The sequence below is a fragment of the Tamandua tetradactyla genome, chromosome 2, assembly GCF_023851605.1.
Source record: "Tamandua tetradactyla isolate mTamTet1 chromosome 2, mTamTet1.pri, whole genome shotgun sequence".
In the NCBI taxonomy this organism is placed as follows: domain Eukaryota; kingdom Metazoa; phylum Chordata; class Mammalia; order Pilosa; family Myrmecophagidae; genus Tamandua; species Tamandua tetradactyla.
Window position 1 is genome coordinate 205,158,695 of NC_135328.1, and position 17,278 is coordinate 205,175,972.

The window sequence follows — 17,278 nt, forward strand, 5'->3', positions numbered from 1 at the left end:
CCCTGGAGGGAATAGGGAAGGACCTAAGGTTTTTTGAGGCCTACCATACCTCAGGCCCTGCTGCTATTTTCTACAAACTCCTTTAATCCTTGCTTTCATCCTTTAGAGACAGACCAGTGCTCATTCTGCAAATGGTCTCGATAAGGTAGGAAACATGCTTAAGCTTAAGGTTGTACCGCTTGTCCGTAAGATTAGAATCCAGGTCATGCGCCCAACCAATCTGGGAGACAGCGTGGCTCATCTAGATGAATGTGGAATTTAGTTTCAGGCGTGACTCTGTCCTTTTCTGGCTGGGTGACCTTGGGCCCTTTGAAAGGAACAAGCACCCTCACATGCCTTTCCACCAGTGGGCCCTGCGGTGTCTGGAAGGGCCTGCTTGTTTAGTTCTTTACTTGAAGAAAATTTGTGGCCTATCATGAACATGCTTGTAGTTACAGGGATGGGGCAAAAACATTTCTCTACTTTTCCCATGGGGCCTTCTCTATACCCACACATTAGATGGGTATCTTGCAGTCTCTCCCATCTTGGTCTTTCTTTTTTTTTTTTTTTTAACCTCTTGGCCTCCCATCTCTACTTAATTGTCTAGGGTCTAGATCTTGGGTCTCCAAGGTCCATGCTCAGCTCTACCCTCTGTGGGCCAATGTTTACATGTTTTAGTGGAGCAACTAATGACAAACCAACCCCACTGTGATTAATAAGGATGGCTTCTCTTTGCATAAGGTGACTTGTTTTTATGCTAACAGGCTAGTTCTCTCCAACAGGAGGACTGAAGGGGCTAGAAAACCCTGCTTGCCATAGCACTTTTTAAGTTTTCTTGTGAGCTTTAAGTAGTGGAAAGTTGAGATTACCAGGTCACCTGGTTTGTAAAGATTATGTCACCAGGATGCTGTAAACCAAGTCACACAAACGTCAATTCAGAAATGAAGGGATTCTTTCTGAGCCCAATCCCTGGTTCACTAAGAGAGACAGAACCCTGGTCCAATATGCTCATGAATAAGTAAAATACCATCACCCACCCATGAGGAATGTATAAACCAAGTCTCAGGCTGTCTTCCAGCTCTTCAGATGAAGATGGAGAGGTATGTTTATTCTTGGGGGAATACAGGTCTCTGCCAGAGGCAGCGTGGTGGGCTCTGGGAATACTGGATGCCTGGACAACCATACAATGCTCCTCTGGGGACAACCAATGCCTGCTCCAGAATACTGCCATCCTTCTCTCTCACTATGCAGTGAGATCCAGTCTGGGCTCTGGATGACTGTGGCTCTGTCACGTACACTCTTCATGTGACCTTGGGTAAGTCTCTTGTCCATGTAGGACACAATTTTCCCAGCTCTTAAATAATGTGTTGTGTGAAGGTATTGTGCCTTCCTATGCCTGTTTCTTCATTTGTAAAATGGGTAGTATCTATTTCACAAGACTCCATGAGATAATACATGAAGCACTCAGTGCCATGCCTGGTAATCATTATTACCTGGATTGCTTGGAGATCCCTGCTATTCCTTTCCACTCAGTGTCACTGTCTCTAGGAAAAGGCCCTGCTTGTGGTGGAGTGGGAGCCGGTGCGGAGTGGAGGTTAGGGCATGTGGAGAAGGGGGGATGCTAAGTCAGTTCACCTATGGAGAAAAGGAATTATTTGATGGCAAGTTACCAAGGTTATCAACAAGTGTTATCCCCGCATAAGACACTAGGGGAGGTGATGACTGACTGATGGCCAAAGGGCCTTCAGTCCTGGGGTAGATCTTGGGAAGGAGATTCACAGAACACTCAGATCATGCCCCCAACCAATCTGGGAGGCGGCATGGCTCACCCAGATGAAGGAGGAATTTAGTTCCAGGCCTGGCTCTGTTCTTTCCCGGTCGGGTGACCTTGGGCCAGTCATTTTTACTCTGAGTCTCAGGGCCTTCAGGAAATGGTGCGCCTTATTCCGTTTACCTCTCAGAGTGTATGAGGATGAAATGTCGACATAATGGATGGGAAATACGTTGTTAAGGGCTGGCGAATGGCATTTGTTATGCTAATAATTCCAACGCAGCGGGTTCCAGTCCAACGGGTTTCATTCTGTTTAAGCGGTTCATTCCCCAGTAACCGAGGTTTCTCGCCTCACCGCCTCTACGCCCCTGCGGGCAGGGCTCTGCAGACCACAAGCTCTAGGGCCGACACCATTGTTCTTAGACGCTCGGCCGCAAGGAGGGCCCCAGCAGGCCAGATTTCGCTTTTGGTCTCTCCTCCCGCCCAGAGCTCCCTGCGTCGATCTATCCCGAGGAAACGAGCCAGCCCCAGAACGCCCCCGAACGGCGGCCGAAGACGTACTCGAGGGTTTCCGAAGAGTCCCGACCGCTCGTGGTTTCCGAAAACAGCCGAAGAGGCTTCCCATCCTCGGTCTTCCGAGCCACTCCGAAAAGACCCGAAGTTTTCCGAGCGGCCGTCCTGCCGGACTGCTGGAGGCGGCCGCAGCGCCATGTTGGATGCTCTGCTCGTTGAGTGAAGAAAATCCGCCGGCATCGCCTGAGCCCCGTAACCGAGAAGGGCGCCGCTTCCCCTGGGGAGGGGGATAAAGACCCCCGCCGCCGACCAATGAGGATATTGCCGTGAAAGGTCCGGTCTCTCCGCCTCCTGTCCCCGCCGGGTCCGGCCCCCCCCCCTGGGGTCGCGTTGTCACGGAGACCGGCAGCCGGTGGTGCTGGCCCGCGGGGCGGCTGCTGCTGCCGGCGGCGGCGGCGGCGTCGGCGGCGTCGGCGGCGGCGGCGGGCGTGTGTGACCGGCCCCGGCCCCCTCCTCTTCCTTCTCCCAGCCTTTCCCCGAACCCCCGCTCCCGCCGCCTCCCCGGGTCTGCCCCCATCCCGCCCCCCCGCTGCCCCCGGCCCCTGCACCCCGGCGCGCCCGGTCCCGCTCTGGGGGGGTTGGTGGCTTCGCTTTGCCATGAGTTTACCGCAGAAACCGGCTCTGAAATCAGGCTCAGCGGCTGCAGCAGGAACCGGACCCGGCACCGGAGCGGCGGCGGCGGCGGCGGCGGTAGCAGCAGCAGCAGCGGTACCGGTACCGCCTCCTCACCCGGCAGCAGCAGCGGCGGCGGCGGCGGCAGCAGCGGCAGCAGCGGCAGCAGCAGCGGCCCCTCACCCGAACATCAGGGCCCTCCAGACCCAGGCGCCCCAACAGTATCCTTTTCACCTTCCTGCCACCCCTTCGACTCGCTTCGCTGTAAACCAAGGGGGTTGTGGCCCCCTCTGGGGACCGCCCTGCCTGCCGCCACAGCGCAGCCAGGAAAGGGGCTGCCTTTCAGGCCCCCGTACCGGGCTTGGCCGGAGCTTTTGGGGTGCCCGGACAGCAGCACTGCGGGGGACCACCGGACCCTCTGCAATACTGTGAAAACTAGCTCCACCAGGCCATGCTTTTCTGCCGTCCTTTCCTCCGAGAGCTGGGGGACCCTTCTCCCTTCTCTCCTCCTCCTTCCTTAACCCCCACCCCCCCTTTAATTAGGCAGAATTTCCTGGTAGCCTGGGACCAACACTGCAGGGAAGGATTTTCTATGATTGTTGTGAGGACTACACCCTCCTCCTACACCCTCTTCACCTCCTTTCAGCTCCCCCTGCAGCGGGGTTTAGTGGGCTCCCCTAATTATTATTATTATTAATACATAATAAACTTTATTGGTAAATTTATTTGAAACTAAACAGCTCGTTGCCGAGGTAAGTCGGGTTTTAAATCTACTGTGAACATTTACAGAAAACTCGCCCTTGGCCAGTGTTTTTTAGCGATTTGGGAACGTTGCGATATGGTTTGCGGTGAAATGCGACCTAAAGAGGAAATGTTACACCGGACACTTCCCTGTCTTTGACCTTTTTAAAGGAAGAGGAAGTTAACTGACATTACCCACCAACCCCAAAGTCTCACTTCTTGGAAGGCTTGTGTTAATGTTGAACATTTTTAAAGGGCTTTTCAGAGGCTTATGGTCTAGAGGGTACCGGGGCTCATGAAGAAAAGTCTAGTATTGAATGTGTCTAATTTCATGTTATTTACTCGATTGTAGAATTTTTGGACAGCTTTGATTGAAAAGATTTGGTGGCAAGTTATTTTAGTCAAAAACTAGCCGGTGAAGGTAAAACGTTGAATTCATGAAGTCCACGGAGATTTAGAAAGGTATTACCTACCTGAGACTATTTCATCATGCACTCCGTCCCCATCTGTTGTATTTGTGTAAATCAATAAATAATCATTGGATGTTAGATGTGTTGTGTTTTGTGTTTGTGTCATTGTGTGTTTGACTTTCAGAGAGAGGAGGGTGTTTGAGCAATTAAGAAACCAACCGCTGTGAGGCCCACAGATTATTTCACAGTCTAGTTTGATTCTTGTCAGTATTGATTACATTGAGAAGGGAGAGGCATCCACCCTTTTGAGTCATTTCGGGTCATTGTTTTGCTTTTTGTCAAGTGTCATTTTCTGTGTTTTACATATTGTTAGTTTACATTTTTCAATACAGGCAGTGTGGCACAGGGTATAAAGATAAACTCTATTCCAGTGTGATGTGTTTACTGATTTCATAATGTTTTTACCCTGCATGATTCTGTTCAATTAAGAATTGTTCACTAATGTGTTTTTTTTTCCCTCTAAGAAAGGTAGTGATGCTTTAGTGTTGCTAGTGGAAACCTGGTTAGTTTTGATCAATGTCCCTCGTTGCTTTACTGTGAGGGAAGAGGTTGGCTTGTTTGCCTACTTCAAGGCCAGGTTTCAAGTGCTGGATCTCACATATCTTCATTTAATACTTTGTGAATTTAAATTCTTTTCATTTTTTTTTCCTATTGTCCGTACTTAGGGTTGTAAGTTTCTGTACTGTGCCACCAAGCAAATTATTCATTAATTGATTTTTGAACTATTTTGGTAGTTAAACAAATGTAGAGAATCACGTAGTGTGAGCTCTTGATGTACGAAGTAATAAGACCACGGTGCTGAATATGACAGTGCTTAGTGGATTTGGTGTGCTCTTTGGACACAAAGGATTATGACTTAAGTATTTCAAGTGTGCTTTTTCTCAGTTCTCAGAACTTTAAAAGTTCTGAGTTGATTGCAACAAAAAAGTAGTTACTATAGCTGCAACTTAATTTTCTTTAGAATAAAGAAAGCAAATGTTAAAGGGAATAAATTTAAGACATTTCTGATGGAGATATTTTTAAACATCGTGGTAATATAGGATACTTAGTTTTTCTGTGGTTTTAAGATTGTGTTTTGCCTTATACAACTTAGAAGCTAAAATTAATTTTTCTCTTGATGTACTTCACAATGGTTATCTTCTCTTTGCTTTATACACTGAAATGTTACAATTGCTTAAATTTAAAAGCTTAAGTAAATGAAGTATGGGCTACAGATTTCATTATAATATGACAGTGGTAAAGTGTTTATACTGGTAATGGGGGATTGATTAAAAATTTATCGAATAAAGCAATTCTGTAGAGTGATCAAGTTCAGTTACAATCACTTTACATCTTAGGAACCAATACATTGTATTTTTTTTCATAGCAACTAAATTGGGTGAAAAAATCTAACAAATGACAGTACTTTGTGTTTATGCAAGGTTTCTGCTTTTCTCTCCCCAGGGTTGGGGGGGTAGGAATTTGTATTTGATGCAAATGGTTATCACAAGATAAATTGATAACATTGAAGCATTGAGGTTGAGGGTATGGCTGAAATTGTTTCCTTGATTTGAACAAGTATTCATTCCCTCAGTTCCCTAGATATATGGGTATAGTTGTGTTTGAATTAGTAAATTCATGCAGGATTTTAAATTTGTAACAGTTTGCATGTCAGGTGTTCTTTATTTGTACTTAGTGTCAAATGACAAATAAGAAATGAAGGGAAATGTTAGCATTAGAGGATATGAATATAAACAAACCTGCTAAGTAGGCTTCAGTATTGCACTCCAGGGCCCAAAAGGCCTGTTTAAGTAGAGGCCTTTGACTCTAGAGGCAATACTTGTGTCCTGGGAAGGTAGGGAGCAGGGATGCTGGAAGAAGAAGATATACCCTGATATAAGAAATGCTAAAGGCAAGAAAAAATACGCATAAGTTTTGCATAATAATCCAACTTGAAACTTATAGTTTATGGCTCTTCAAAATACTTGCCTTGAGAAATGTTCATCCCAGTCTCTATGTTGAGGCTCCAAGATGCTCTGTTGAAAATCTTAACAGTAATTCTTAACCTTTTCTGGGTAACTAATAACTTTGACATTTTGATGAAAGTTGTTTAGATTCCACAGAATACTGTCCATATACAGAAAATCTTGCTCATATTTTCAGGGGCTCTCTGGGGCCCCTATTAAAAACACGAGCCTTTCAGATAGAAATTGCTCTCCCTTCAGATAATTCAGGTTTGAGCTGAAGTGCCCAAACAGTTCTGACTTAAACAGAATAATTTTGCAGTCTGTTAAGAATACACTGTGTTCTCTCTATTTATATGCAGAAACTTCAGAGTGTGATTTCTCTCAGGGTTGCTGATACTTTGGGGCAACCACTTTGGTTGAGAAAGTCAGGGCAGTGAATGCTTTGCAGGAGCTAAATTTGGTAAAAGCCTATGGCAACCAGAAAATGGCCTGTGTCCCCAGCTAGCTATTTTGTCATGGATAAGTGACAAACACATATTAAAAGCCAATATTCTATTGCTTTTTTGGTATTGAAATTTTCTTTCATTTTTGTTTTTTTATGTGGATTTTCAGTTTTATCTTATGGGTTGGGTTAAAGTCAATAATGTCTCTTTTTCTCTCTTTGCTTTTTTCTTTTTTCCCTCTTTACCAAAACAAAATTTGAATATTATTACTAATGGTATCTATTTATTGAGTGCCTACTGGTTTAGGAGCCATGCATGCATGCTTTTATTTAATTTTCACAAGAACCCTAATGAGATAGGTATTGTCTCTGTTTTACAGATGAGGAAACTGAAGTGCAGAATAGTTAAGTAATGTTTCCAAGGTTTTCCATCTACCTAGTGGTGAAGCTGTGACTGGCTCCAAAGCCCATGAATGCCCTTTCTTCTATGACAAGCTACTTTTCACCAGGTCTGCATACTGAATCTTGTTGGAGTGGGGAGAAATGTTTGATAGCTGTGTGAAGGTCTGAATTCAATGAAGAAGTCCTCTGGAGTAATCTAGAACACAGTGATATACTGTACTTTGTCTAAATTAGTTCATAGTGACATTCTGCTAGGCAAGTAGATTATCTTTACCTCATTGAGCCTTAAAGCATTGGAATAGGCCTGCCACAGTTGATTCCATACGTGATTCTGCTTGCTCAGAAGTTAGAAAGGTTTCCAGCAAAATAGCATTATAACTAGCAACTAGAATTCTATAGATCAAATAGTTACAGCAGTCTTTTCTCCTAAGTCCCACCATCAAAAAAGTGTTAAATATGAGGGTCTAGGTTTTTGAGTTTCAGAGTGAGGGATTTTCTGTCAAGCTGTGAGAATTTAAACTTGCTGAGGACTGATAGGTTGTGTTTTTCTACAGTATGGTTTCAGATAAGATTTTAATAAAGGTCTACTACTAAAAATGTTTAGAAACCAATTTTAAACCATAATGGAAAGGAGTTCCACTTTTAGCCATTTCTTGGGGTTTCAGCATACGTGATGTTTTTTCATTTGTTCATTTATTCAGCACCTGCTGTGTGCCGAAGCCAGTGCTAGGTCTAGAGTTGAAAAGCTACGATATAATCTTTACTTTCAGAGAACTTGATCCAGAAGAATAAACAGATTATGGTGAGTTAAATGCAATGATAGCTCTGCTATAAGAGCTCGGTCCTGTGGGAAGGAGGAATTAGGACTTCTTTGTTTGACATCTGAACTAAGTTACAAGGATGAGTAAGAATTAACCCAGGTTTACATTGCTTTCTTTTGCCAGCAACTTTTCCCAATTCCATTGGTGTAGCTACTGCTTAGAACTTTTAATAAATGCGTTTCAGTTATATTTCAGGAGCAGAAAAGCTAAAGTAACAGAGAAAGTGGCTATCAAAGCACAATTGTTATGAATTGGTGGTATCTTCTGCATCATAATCTAAAAAATTAGTATGTGAGAATGAGAGACATATCTGTCTTCGTAGTGTATCCTTTCCTGGTCTTTCAGCTTTATCTCATAATACCTCTGCCTTTTTGATATTAGTCTTTGGATTGGAGATAGTACCTGCTAGCCATTATCACCATTCTTAAAATATAAATAGGTTTAGTTTGGAGTGTTGAGAAATACACTTGATTTAGAGTCGTACAATCTGGATATGAGTTTGGCCTCTTCCATTTTAATAGATGTGTACATCTTGTACTGGTTACATAACTGCTCTGTTCATAAATCCCCTTTTCTAAAATGAAGGGGTTGGATTTACTTATTCTCTGACCCTCTTGAATTAAAATGGTTTATGATTCTAAAGCATCTTCTGATCACCAGAACTTCGAAGTTTGTGGTGTTCTTGCCAGTAGAGGTGAAGGTTTTACAGAGAACTATTATTGTTGTTGTTTTTACTCTGTTTGTTTGATGGTTAGTGACATATTTCTGTGGTAGCTTGTTCGTGCTAGGAGCATGCTAACATGGAACAGAGGGGAGGCAACTTATTCATATGAGAAAGAAGTCTCTTGTTTTGGGCTTATTAATGCTAGCTTTAGCCAAGTAGACTGAAACACCTCTGTGATTTTAGGAGTAAAGACTGTATAGATGTTAGTGGGGTGGTTCGAGACCTTAAAAAAAGGTTGCTGTGGTCAGATGCTGGCTTGCTGTGGGCGATGGTACAAGTTCTTTGTGAAGTATGGAGAAAAGTAAGTTCTAACTAAAATCCTGTAAGGAGACACATTCCTAATTTTACTTTAGGAATATTTTGAGCTAATAAATAGGAAACTATTTTTTATTATTAGCCAGGCACAATGACTTCAAGCAATTTGTTAACTACTGCTGAGATTTATATCAGTGACAAGTTGCAGAATCTCATGCTGCTCCTGAGCTCTCAAATGACTTCTAGTTCTTTGGCTTATTGCCAACCAGAAATGGTTTTTCCTTTCTCCTGTAACCTCAGCTGAAATTTGAGATAGTTTAAACTATTTTAAGTGCATTTGAAATTGGTCAGTCTTCATAACCTTTAATAGCTAATAGTTGTTTTATACTTCTTTGAGCCTTTGTGTTGTCTGACTCTTAACAAAACATTATTGATAGACGGTAAGCTCCATGAAGGTAGAGTTTTTGGCTGTTGTTTTCACTGATGTATTGCCAGCACCTAAGGCAGTGTTTGGAAGATAATAGACAATCGATAAATATTTGTTGAATTGTTGACTAAGTAAGTGAGAGGCTGGGAGTTTTTGTAAGATCAGTTTAGGAGTAAAATAGATGGGCTTCGCAACTCACTTTTAGTACTCAAGACTGCTCTAAAATAGTGCTGCACTGAGGTGTAATTGAATTGCAGATAGTTCCATAATTTCCTTTGAGATGAAATAGCAATGACCCAGTTTACAAAACTAAAGTGACTGAGTTAAATTTGAAGTGTAGAAACCGAGGATAGGGCTAATATAAAGGCCAAAGATGAAAAACGTCTGCAGTCAAATGTTATTATTTAAAAATTTGTTCTGTGATTAGAAGAAAGTAACATAATCAAATCAGGGAATGTAAAATATATAGAAAAGGAAGTGAAAAATCACCTATAATCTTATGACATAGCAATAGCTTAACATTTTGCTGCATTTCCTTTTTGTCCTTTTGTCCATGGACTTTAATTTTAGTGGACTTAAATTCTGTCCTTTTTGTAACATAACTAAGATCAGATTACATATATAGTTTTTTCTTAGGTTTACAGTGCATTATACTTTATCAATTAATGATCACATTGGTACACTGTGATGATAACCTCAACATTAAGAAGAGTGTAATTGCTGTTTTTAATTAGTGCAATATTTTTCCCAATTTACAGATCAAGAAATTCAATACTGCACCATGTGAAATATTCCATAAGTATTGGATATACTTACATAATATGGCTAATTATTTTTCCACTCACTAGAGATTACTGTGCATGCATCAAGTAGTGTTGTGGGGATCTGGGCCCCCATATATGATAAACCTAAATGATCCTGTACTTAAATCCATAATTCCATCAGATTATTTTCTTAATACACTGAAACAATGAATCAGAAACTTATAAGGGAACTTGAGATACATTTACCTATTTTTTTATTCTTGCCATGAGGATTTAAATACCTACTAGGAATCTTAATCCTAAAATTCTAAACACATCATTGAAAAATAGTTGGTAAATAATATTTTTGCTTTGAGCAAACTGTACTTATTGAAAATATATCCTTCCATTTATGAAAAACAGCATGAAATATTATTGACCTGTCTTACCAACCACACTTTGATCAGATGCTTCTGCTTTATTAAGATAAAAGATAATTATTTACATTTTAAGTTTATATGTTAAAATTATGAATGAATACATGATTATGTTTATGATTGTATAAACAGCAGTCAATGTTAATGTATAGCTGTTCTAAGATTCTCTAGATTTAAAAGAGAATAATTGAAGAGAAAGCTTTTTAACATATAGGCTACAGCAAATCACCTTAAGCAGTGATGATAAAGGTATGTGCAATTTTTGGAGAGGAAACCTCAAAATGAAATATGTTTATATTGTTTCTGTGCTGACACATAATACGATGAATATACCTTAGAACTCATGTTAGGAACCCCCAAATTAGAAATAGACAATAAAGTAAATTTTCCTTCATTCTGTTCTCACCTAATTTTCCACCATTTTGTCTCTGTTTTTTCCTCCACCTTTGAAAATGTTATTCTTATTTCCCCCTTATTCCTTATGCAGAATACAATCAATTGCTCTAATCTTTTTTCATTGATGTATATTATATATTCACATAAAATGTAATCATCCAGTGGTTCACCATATCATCATATAGCTGTGCATTTATCATCAGAATCAACTTTTTTTTTCTTTTTTGTGAAAAATAACATATATATAAGAAAGCAATAAATTTCAAAGCACATTGTAACAATTAGTTGTAGAACAAATTTCAGAGTTTGGTATGGGTTACAATTCTGCAGTTTTAGGCTTTTACTACTATCTGCTCTAAGATAACTGGACCCTAAAAGAGATATCAATATAATGATTCAGCAGTCATACTTATTTGTTAAACGTTACCTTCTCTGTATAACTCCACCATCACCTTTGATCTTTTTCCCACTCTTTAGGGGTATTTGGGCTATGCCCATGTAACTTTTTCATATTGAAGAGGACTGTCCATAATATGGGACGGGGGATGGAAATAGTTGATGTTCTGGAGAGGTTGGCCCCTCTGTATTTCAGGGCTTATCTGGCTAGGGACTCATCTGGAGGTTGTAGGTTTCTGAAAAGTTATCCTAGTGTTTGGACCCTTTGTAGAATCTTATATAACATTCTAGGTGTTCTTTAGGATTGGCAGGAATGGTTTTGGTTGGGGTTTGGCAAGCTATGATAGGTAGCAATATCTAACTGAAGCTTGTGTAAGAGTGACCTCCAGAGTAGCCTCTCTACTCTGTTTGAACTCTCTCAGCCACCTTATTTGTTATATTTGTTTTCCCCGTTTTGGTCAGGATGGCACTGTCGAATTGAACGGTCCCAGGGCCAGGCTCATCCCTGGGAGTCATCTCCCAAGCTGTCAGGGAGACTCACCCCTGGATGTCGTGTCCCACATAGTGGGGAGGGCAATGATTTCACTTGCAGAGTTGGGCTTAGAGAGAGGCCACATCTGAGCAATAAAAGAGATCCTCCAGAAGTAACTCTTAGGCATACCTATAGGTAGGCTAAGCTTCTCCACTACCGAGTAAGTTTCAAAAGAGCAAGGCTCAAGATCAAGGGCTTGGCCAATTGATTTGGGTATCCCTGATGTTTGACACAATATCAGAAGATTTCCCTGCTGGTGAAGTTTAATAGTTCCATATTTTTTTCTCCCATCCCTCAAGGGACTTTGCCAATGCATATTTATTTTTTTGTAAGGGCAGGCAACTGGGAATTGAACGTAGGTCTCTGGCATAGCAGGCGAGAATTCTGCCACTGAGCCACTGTGGCCCACCCTGCCAATGCTTTTTGCTTATCTGCTTAATATACTCTGGGATGTATGCAGACATTACATTAAGCTATACAAAATTAAAGGCCCTTGTTCTTACTCTGGGCTTCCTGTGTTTGGGTTGTTTAAGAGATCTATCCAGACAGGTTGAGTTAGATTATATGCTACAGAAGATTTAGGTTCCGGACAAAATAAACCTTTTTTCCTTTGGTCTGAAAGAGTAGATGAGGATCTAAAATACAGACAATGTCTTCCTTACTCCCGTATTCTGAATTACCTCGATCCCAACCTGATCAGCTTTGTTCTTATCTCTGAATACCAGGTTATACATATATAAAACAGTCTCTCAAAATCCAGAAATAACAATTACTGCTCCAGACTAAATGTGACTGCGAAAGAGCTTAGGCCGTTATTTTAAGTATTTTCTAAATGAGACCATATAATATTTGTACTTTTGTTTCTGGTTTATTTTGCTTACCAAATATCCCACAGATTCATTCACAGTGTTGCATGCCTCACAACTTTGTTCCTTCTTGTAGCAGCACAATATTCATTCATATGTAGATACTATCATTCGCCAATCTATCCTTAGCCACTTCCATCCATTGGGCATCATGTATAATGTCCAAAGTCAACTGTCCATTAACACTCTAAATTTTAGATAATTTCATTGTTCCTAAGAGAATCACACCCTCACCAAATAGAAAGTCCAAACCTCCCCTTAACTCTTGTCCCTCCCCCCGTTATTTACCCCTGGTGTTGCTGTGGTACTGTTAATGTGTTCCTGTTAAACGTAGCGCATGGCATGCAATAGCAGTTTTCCCCCATACCCTGAACTTATGCACTCTTTGTACAGGGTTCATACCTTTAGAGTAGTTTATGTTAGAACTTATTTATAGTGTTAATTGGTGGGACACATGGGTCTATACAACCCCTTTCAATCACTTTCACCTTCTGTACGGTAATATTACTTATTCACTCACTAGTGAACTGCCTTCACATCTATCTGCTCCCTTACATTTAAGTTCAACCTCATTAGCTAACTGTTCACCCATCTCTAGCTTCTAGTGTCTCTAGATCCCCTATACTTTATATTATAAGCCTCTGATTTTACCTTCACCATGGTCATAAAAGTGGAGTTGTATCTATCCTTTTGGGTTTGGCTTATTTCACTCAACATTATATCCTCAAACCTCATTCATTTTGTCATATGCTTCAGGTAATCATTTCATCTTACTGGTACATAATATTCCATTGTATGCATTACCACATTTTCTTAATCCACTTGTCTGTTGATGGGCACTTGGATTGTTTCCATCTTTTGGTGACTCAGTAATACTGCTATGAACATCGGTGTTCAAATTTCTGTTTGTGTCACTGCTTTCAGCTCTTCTGAGTATATACTAAATAGTGGTATCGCCAGGTCGTAGGGCAACTCCATATTTAGTTTCCTAGGACAGTTGCTTAACTGTCTGTGGCTGTACCATTATACATTCCCACCTGCGGTGCGTAAGTGTCCCAGTTTCTCCATATTCTCTCCAACATTTGTCGTTTCCTGTTTTGTTAATAGCAGCCATTCTTACAGGTGTGAGGTGGTATCTCATTGTAGTTTTTATTTGCATTTCCCTATAGCCAGTGAAAATGAGCATCTCTTCATGTGCTTTTGAACCATCTGTATTTGTTCTATTCATATCTTTAGCCCATTTTATAATTGGGTTGTTTGTTCTTTTGTTGTTGAGTTGTATGATTTCTTTATGTATACAGGATATCAAACTCTTTCTGATTGTGATTTCCAAATATTTTCTCCCATTGAGTTGGCTGCTTTTTCACCTTTTTGACAAAGTCTTTTGAGGCACAAAAGCATTTGATTTTGAGGAGTTCCCATTTATCATATTTTTTCTTTAGTTGGTGGGTTTGGGTGTAAAGTTTAGGTAGGTACCTCCAATTACTAGGTCTTGAGGATGCCTCCCTACATTTTTTTCTAGGAGTTTTATGGTACTAGTTCTTATGTTTAGGTGTTCAATCCACTTTGAGTTAATTTTTGTATAGGGTGTGTGGTAAGGATCCTCTTTTGTTCTTTTGGCTATTGACATCCAGTTCTTCCATGCTCATTTATTGAAAAGACTTTTGTACCAGTTCAGTGGTTTTGGGGGCCTTGTCAAAGATCAGTTGACCATAGATTTGGTGGTCTATTTCTGCACTCTCCATTTGATTCCATTGGTCAATACTTCTATTTTTGTGCCAGAACCATGCTATTTTGACCACTGGCTTTATAATAAGTTTTAAAATTAGGAAATGTTAATCCTTCCACTTTGTTCTTCTTTTTTAGGGTGTATTTAACTATTTGGGGTCTCCTTCCTTTCCACATGAATCAGGTAGCTATCTTTTCAAAGACTTCAAAGTAGGTTATTGGAATTTTGATTGGTACTGTGTTGAATCTGTAGATCAGTTTGGGTAGAATTGACATTTTAACTACATTTCACCTGCCTATACATGAGTAGGGAATGTCTCTCCATCTATTTAGATCTTCTTTGATTTCTTTTAGTAATGTTCCATAGTTTTCTGTGTACAAGACCTTTACAACTCTAGCTAAGTTCATTCCTTGATACTTGATTCTGTTAATTGCTGTTTTGAATGGGTTATTTTCCTTAATTGACGCCCCAGTTAGGTCATTGCTTGTGTATAAAAACATTGCTGATTTTTGCACATTAATTTTATATCCTGCCACCTTGCTGAATTTATTAGCTCAAGTAACGCTGTTGTAAGTTTCTCAGGGTTTTCCAAGTATAGTATCGTGTCATCTGCAAATAACAAAAGTTTTATTTCTTCCTTTCCAATTTGTATGGCTTTTATTTCATTTTCTCCCTGATTGCTCTTGCTAGCAATGTTGAATAACATTGGTGTCAGAGGGCATCCTTGTCTCATTTCTGATATTAGGGGGAAAGCTTTCAGTCTCTCACCATTGAGTATGATAGTGGCTATGGGTTTTTCATATATGCCCTTTATCATGTTGAGGAAGTTACCTTTTAGCCTACCTTTGAATTGTTTTTATCAGAAAAGGGTGTTAAATTTTGTCAAATGCTTTTTTAGCATCAATGGAGATGATCATGTGATTTTCCTCTTTTGATTTTTTAAGTGCTATATTTTATTGATTGATTTTTTGTGTGTTGAACCATCTTTGCATTCCTGGTATAAACCCCACTTAGTCATGGTGTCTAATTCTTTTAATGTGTTGTTGGATTCGATTTGCTAAGGCTTTGTTGAGAAGTTTTTCATCTAAGTTCATTAGGGAGATTGGCCTGTAGTTTTCCTTTCTTATGGCATCTTTACTGGTTTTGGTATTGAAGTGATGTTAGCTTTGTCTATTAAGTTAGGTAGTTTGCCTTTATCCTCCATTTTTTAGAAGAGTTTGAGCAGGATTGGTGTTAGTTCTTTTTGGAATGCTTGATAAAATTCCCCTGTGAAGCCATCTGGCCCTGGGCTTTTGTTTGTAGAAAGATTTTTATGGCTGAGTCCATGTAGCTTGTTCGTGTGTTCCAGAAATTTGTCCCTTTCATCTAACTTGTCTAGTTTGTTGGCCTGTAGTTGTTCATATTCCTCTTAATTTTTTTTTATTTCTTCAGGGTCCATGGTAATGGCCCCCCTCTCATTTCTGATTTTGTTTATTTACATCCTCTTTTTTTCTTTTTTAGTCTAGCTAGTAATCCATCAATTTTATTGATTTTCTCAAAGAACCTACTTTTGGATTATTGATTTTATCTGTTGTTTTATTGTTTACCAGTTTATTTATTTCTACTTTAATCTCTTATTTCTCTTCCTTTATTTGCCAGTTGAGTAATCCAAACTCAGATTTATGTGGTTTCCCTTGTATGTAACATATTGTTTTTCTCTTGCTGCTTTCAAGATTTTCTGCTTCTCTTCAACAGTTGATAGACTGAATAGTAAGTATCTTAGGGTGTGCCTTTTTGGATATATTCTCTTTGGAGTTCATTGAGCTTCTTTGATTTGCATATGTATGTCTTTCACAAGGGTATGGAAGTTTCCCCCATTATATCTCAATTAATCTTCCTAGCCCTTTACTATTCTCTTCTCCTTCTGGGACACTGCTGATTCTTACATTTGTGCATTTTGTTTTGTCCATCATTTCCTTGAGATCCAGTTCAGATTTTTCCATCTTTTTTGTTCTTTTATGCAATTGAAATTGGTTGTCCTGTCTGCTAGTTCCCATAATCTTTCTTCTGTCTCTTCAGATCTGCTGTTGTGCGTCTCTAGTATATTTTAATTTGGTCTACAGCATCTTTAATCCCTGTAATATCTGATATTTTTCTATTATGATTCCTCTTTATGCTCTCCTAATGTCTTCTTGATCTCCTTTATGTCATTATATCCCGTTGGTTTTATTCAGTAGAGTGGTATGAACATCTTTGATTAGTTGTTCCAAAGTCTATGTCTTCTCCGATGTTTTAATTTGGTCAATTAGTCTGGGCTACACCTGTCTACATCTCCATATGCTTAGTGATCTTCTTTTGCCTTTGAGCATGTAAATAACTTGATAGGATTACTTTGAAAGTGAATTTCCTTCAAGTAGTCTAAAACTTTGTATTTGCGGGTTTGATGTGTGAGGCGGAATGTAACAGTGCAGTAATGGGTTGCTGCGCAGGTATGGGCACAGGTCGGGGTGCTTCACTGGTGCCTGTGAGCGTGGGATGTGGGTGCTGGGTTGTGGAGGTGCAATGCGGGGGCCATGGAGGGAGCACAGGAGCAGGGTGTGGCTTTGGGGGTAGAGGTAGGGCAGGATGTGAGGCAGATGGGGGCTTGGGGGTGGGGGTGGCCTGGATGCACAGGTCATAGCTTGCCCAGAGCTTGGAAGGCATGTCAGGGGTGGTAATGTGTGGGCCTGGGGCGGGAGGCCTGGAGGCTGATGTGTGAGGCACAGAGCTGCAGGGCGTGGGGGTTGGGTAGGGTTGCTCTACTATATGAGCTGGGGGCAGGTGTGGCCTTGGTATGAAGGTAAGCGCCTGCAGTGTGGATGTGCAGGTGACTTCCTGCAGGAGGCAGGGAGGGGGAGGTGTGGGTCAAGGGGTTGGGCGGGGGTGTGCAGGTCTCAGAAGGGTGGGGCGAGATTGTGTGTTTTTGTAGAAGAGGTGGGTTGGGCTGAGGCCCGTGTATGCATGTGAGCAGGGCGGGAATGTGGGGTAGGGATGCTTG

General features: G+C 40.8%; 2 protein-coding genes across 29 annotated transcripts in view; one reads left to right on the plus strand and one right to left on the minus strand.

Moving 5' to 3' along the window:
• LOC143674792 (uncharacterized) overlaps positions 1-2,674 on the minus strand; it is a 33,256-nt gene extending 30,582 nt beyond the window's left edge. For 13 of the 16 annotated variants that reach the window (XM_077150978.1, XM_077150987.1, XM_077150983.1 and 10 more), the window contains exons 1-2: positions 1,809-2,674; positions 1,473-1,614 (exon numbers count right to left, since the gene is read on the minus strand). In XM_077150978.1, coding sequence (XP_077007093.1) covers positions 2,111-2,503 — 393 coding nt within the window. In that variant the 5' untranslated portion in view covers positions 2,504-2,674 and the 3' untranslated portion in view covers positions 1,473-1,614; positions 1,809-2,110. Of the gene's footprint in view, positions 1-1,060; positions 1,615-1,808 lie in introns of those variants that run through there. The other 3 variants (XM_077150988.1, XM_077150981.1, XM_077150989.1) reach the window with 3 other exon arrangements.
• A 368-nt stretch (positions 2,675-3,042) lies between these two features.
• EIF4G3 (eukaryotic translation initiation factor 4 gamma 3) overlaps positions 3,043-17,278 on the plus strand; it is a 373,254-nt gene continuing 359,018 nt past the window's right edge. For 7 of the 13 annotated variants that reach the window (XM_077150955.1, XM_077150957.1, XM_077150961.1 and 4 more), the window contains exon 1: positions 3,043-3,156. The gene's annotated coding sequence lies outside the window, so the exon portion shown is untranslated. The remainder of the gene's footprint in view (positions 3,157-17,278) is intronic. The other 6 variants (XM_077150962.1, XM_077150963.1, XM_077150958.1 and 3 more) reach the window with 1 other exon arrangement.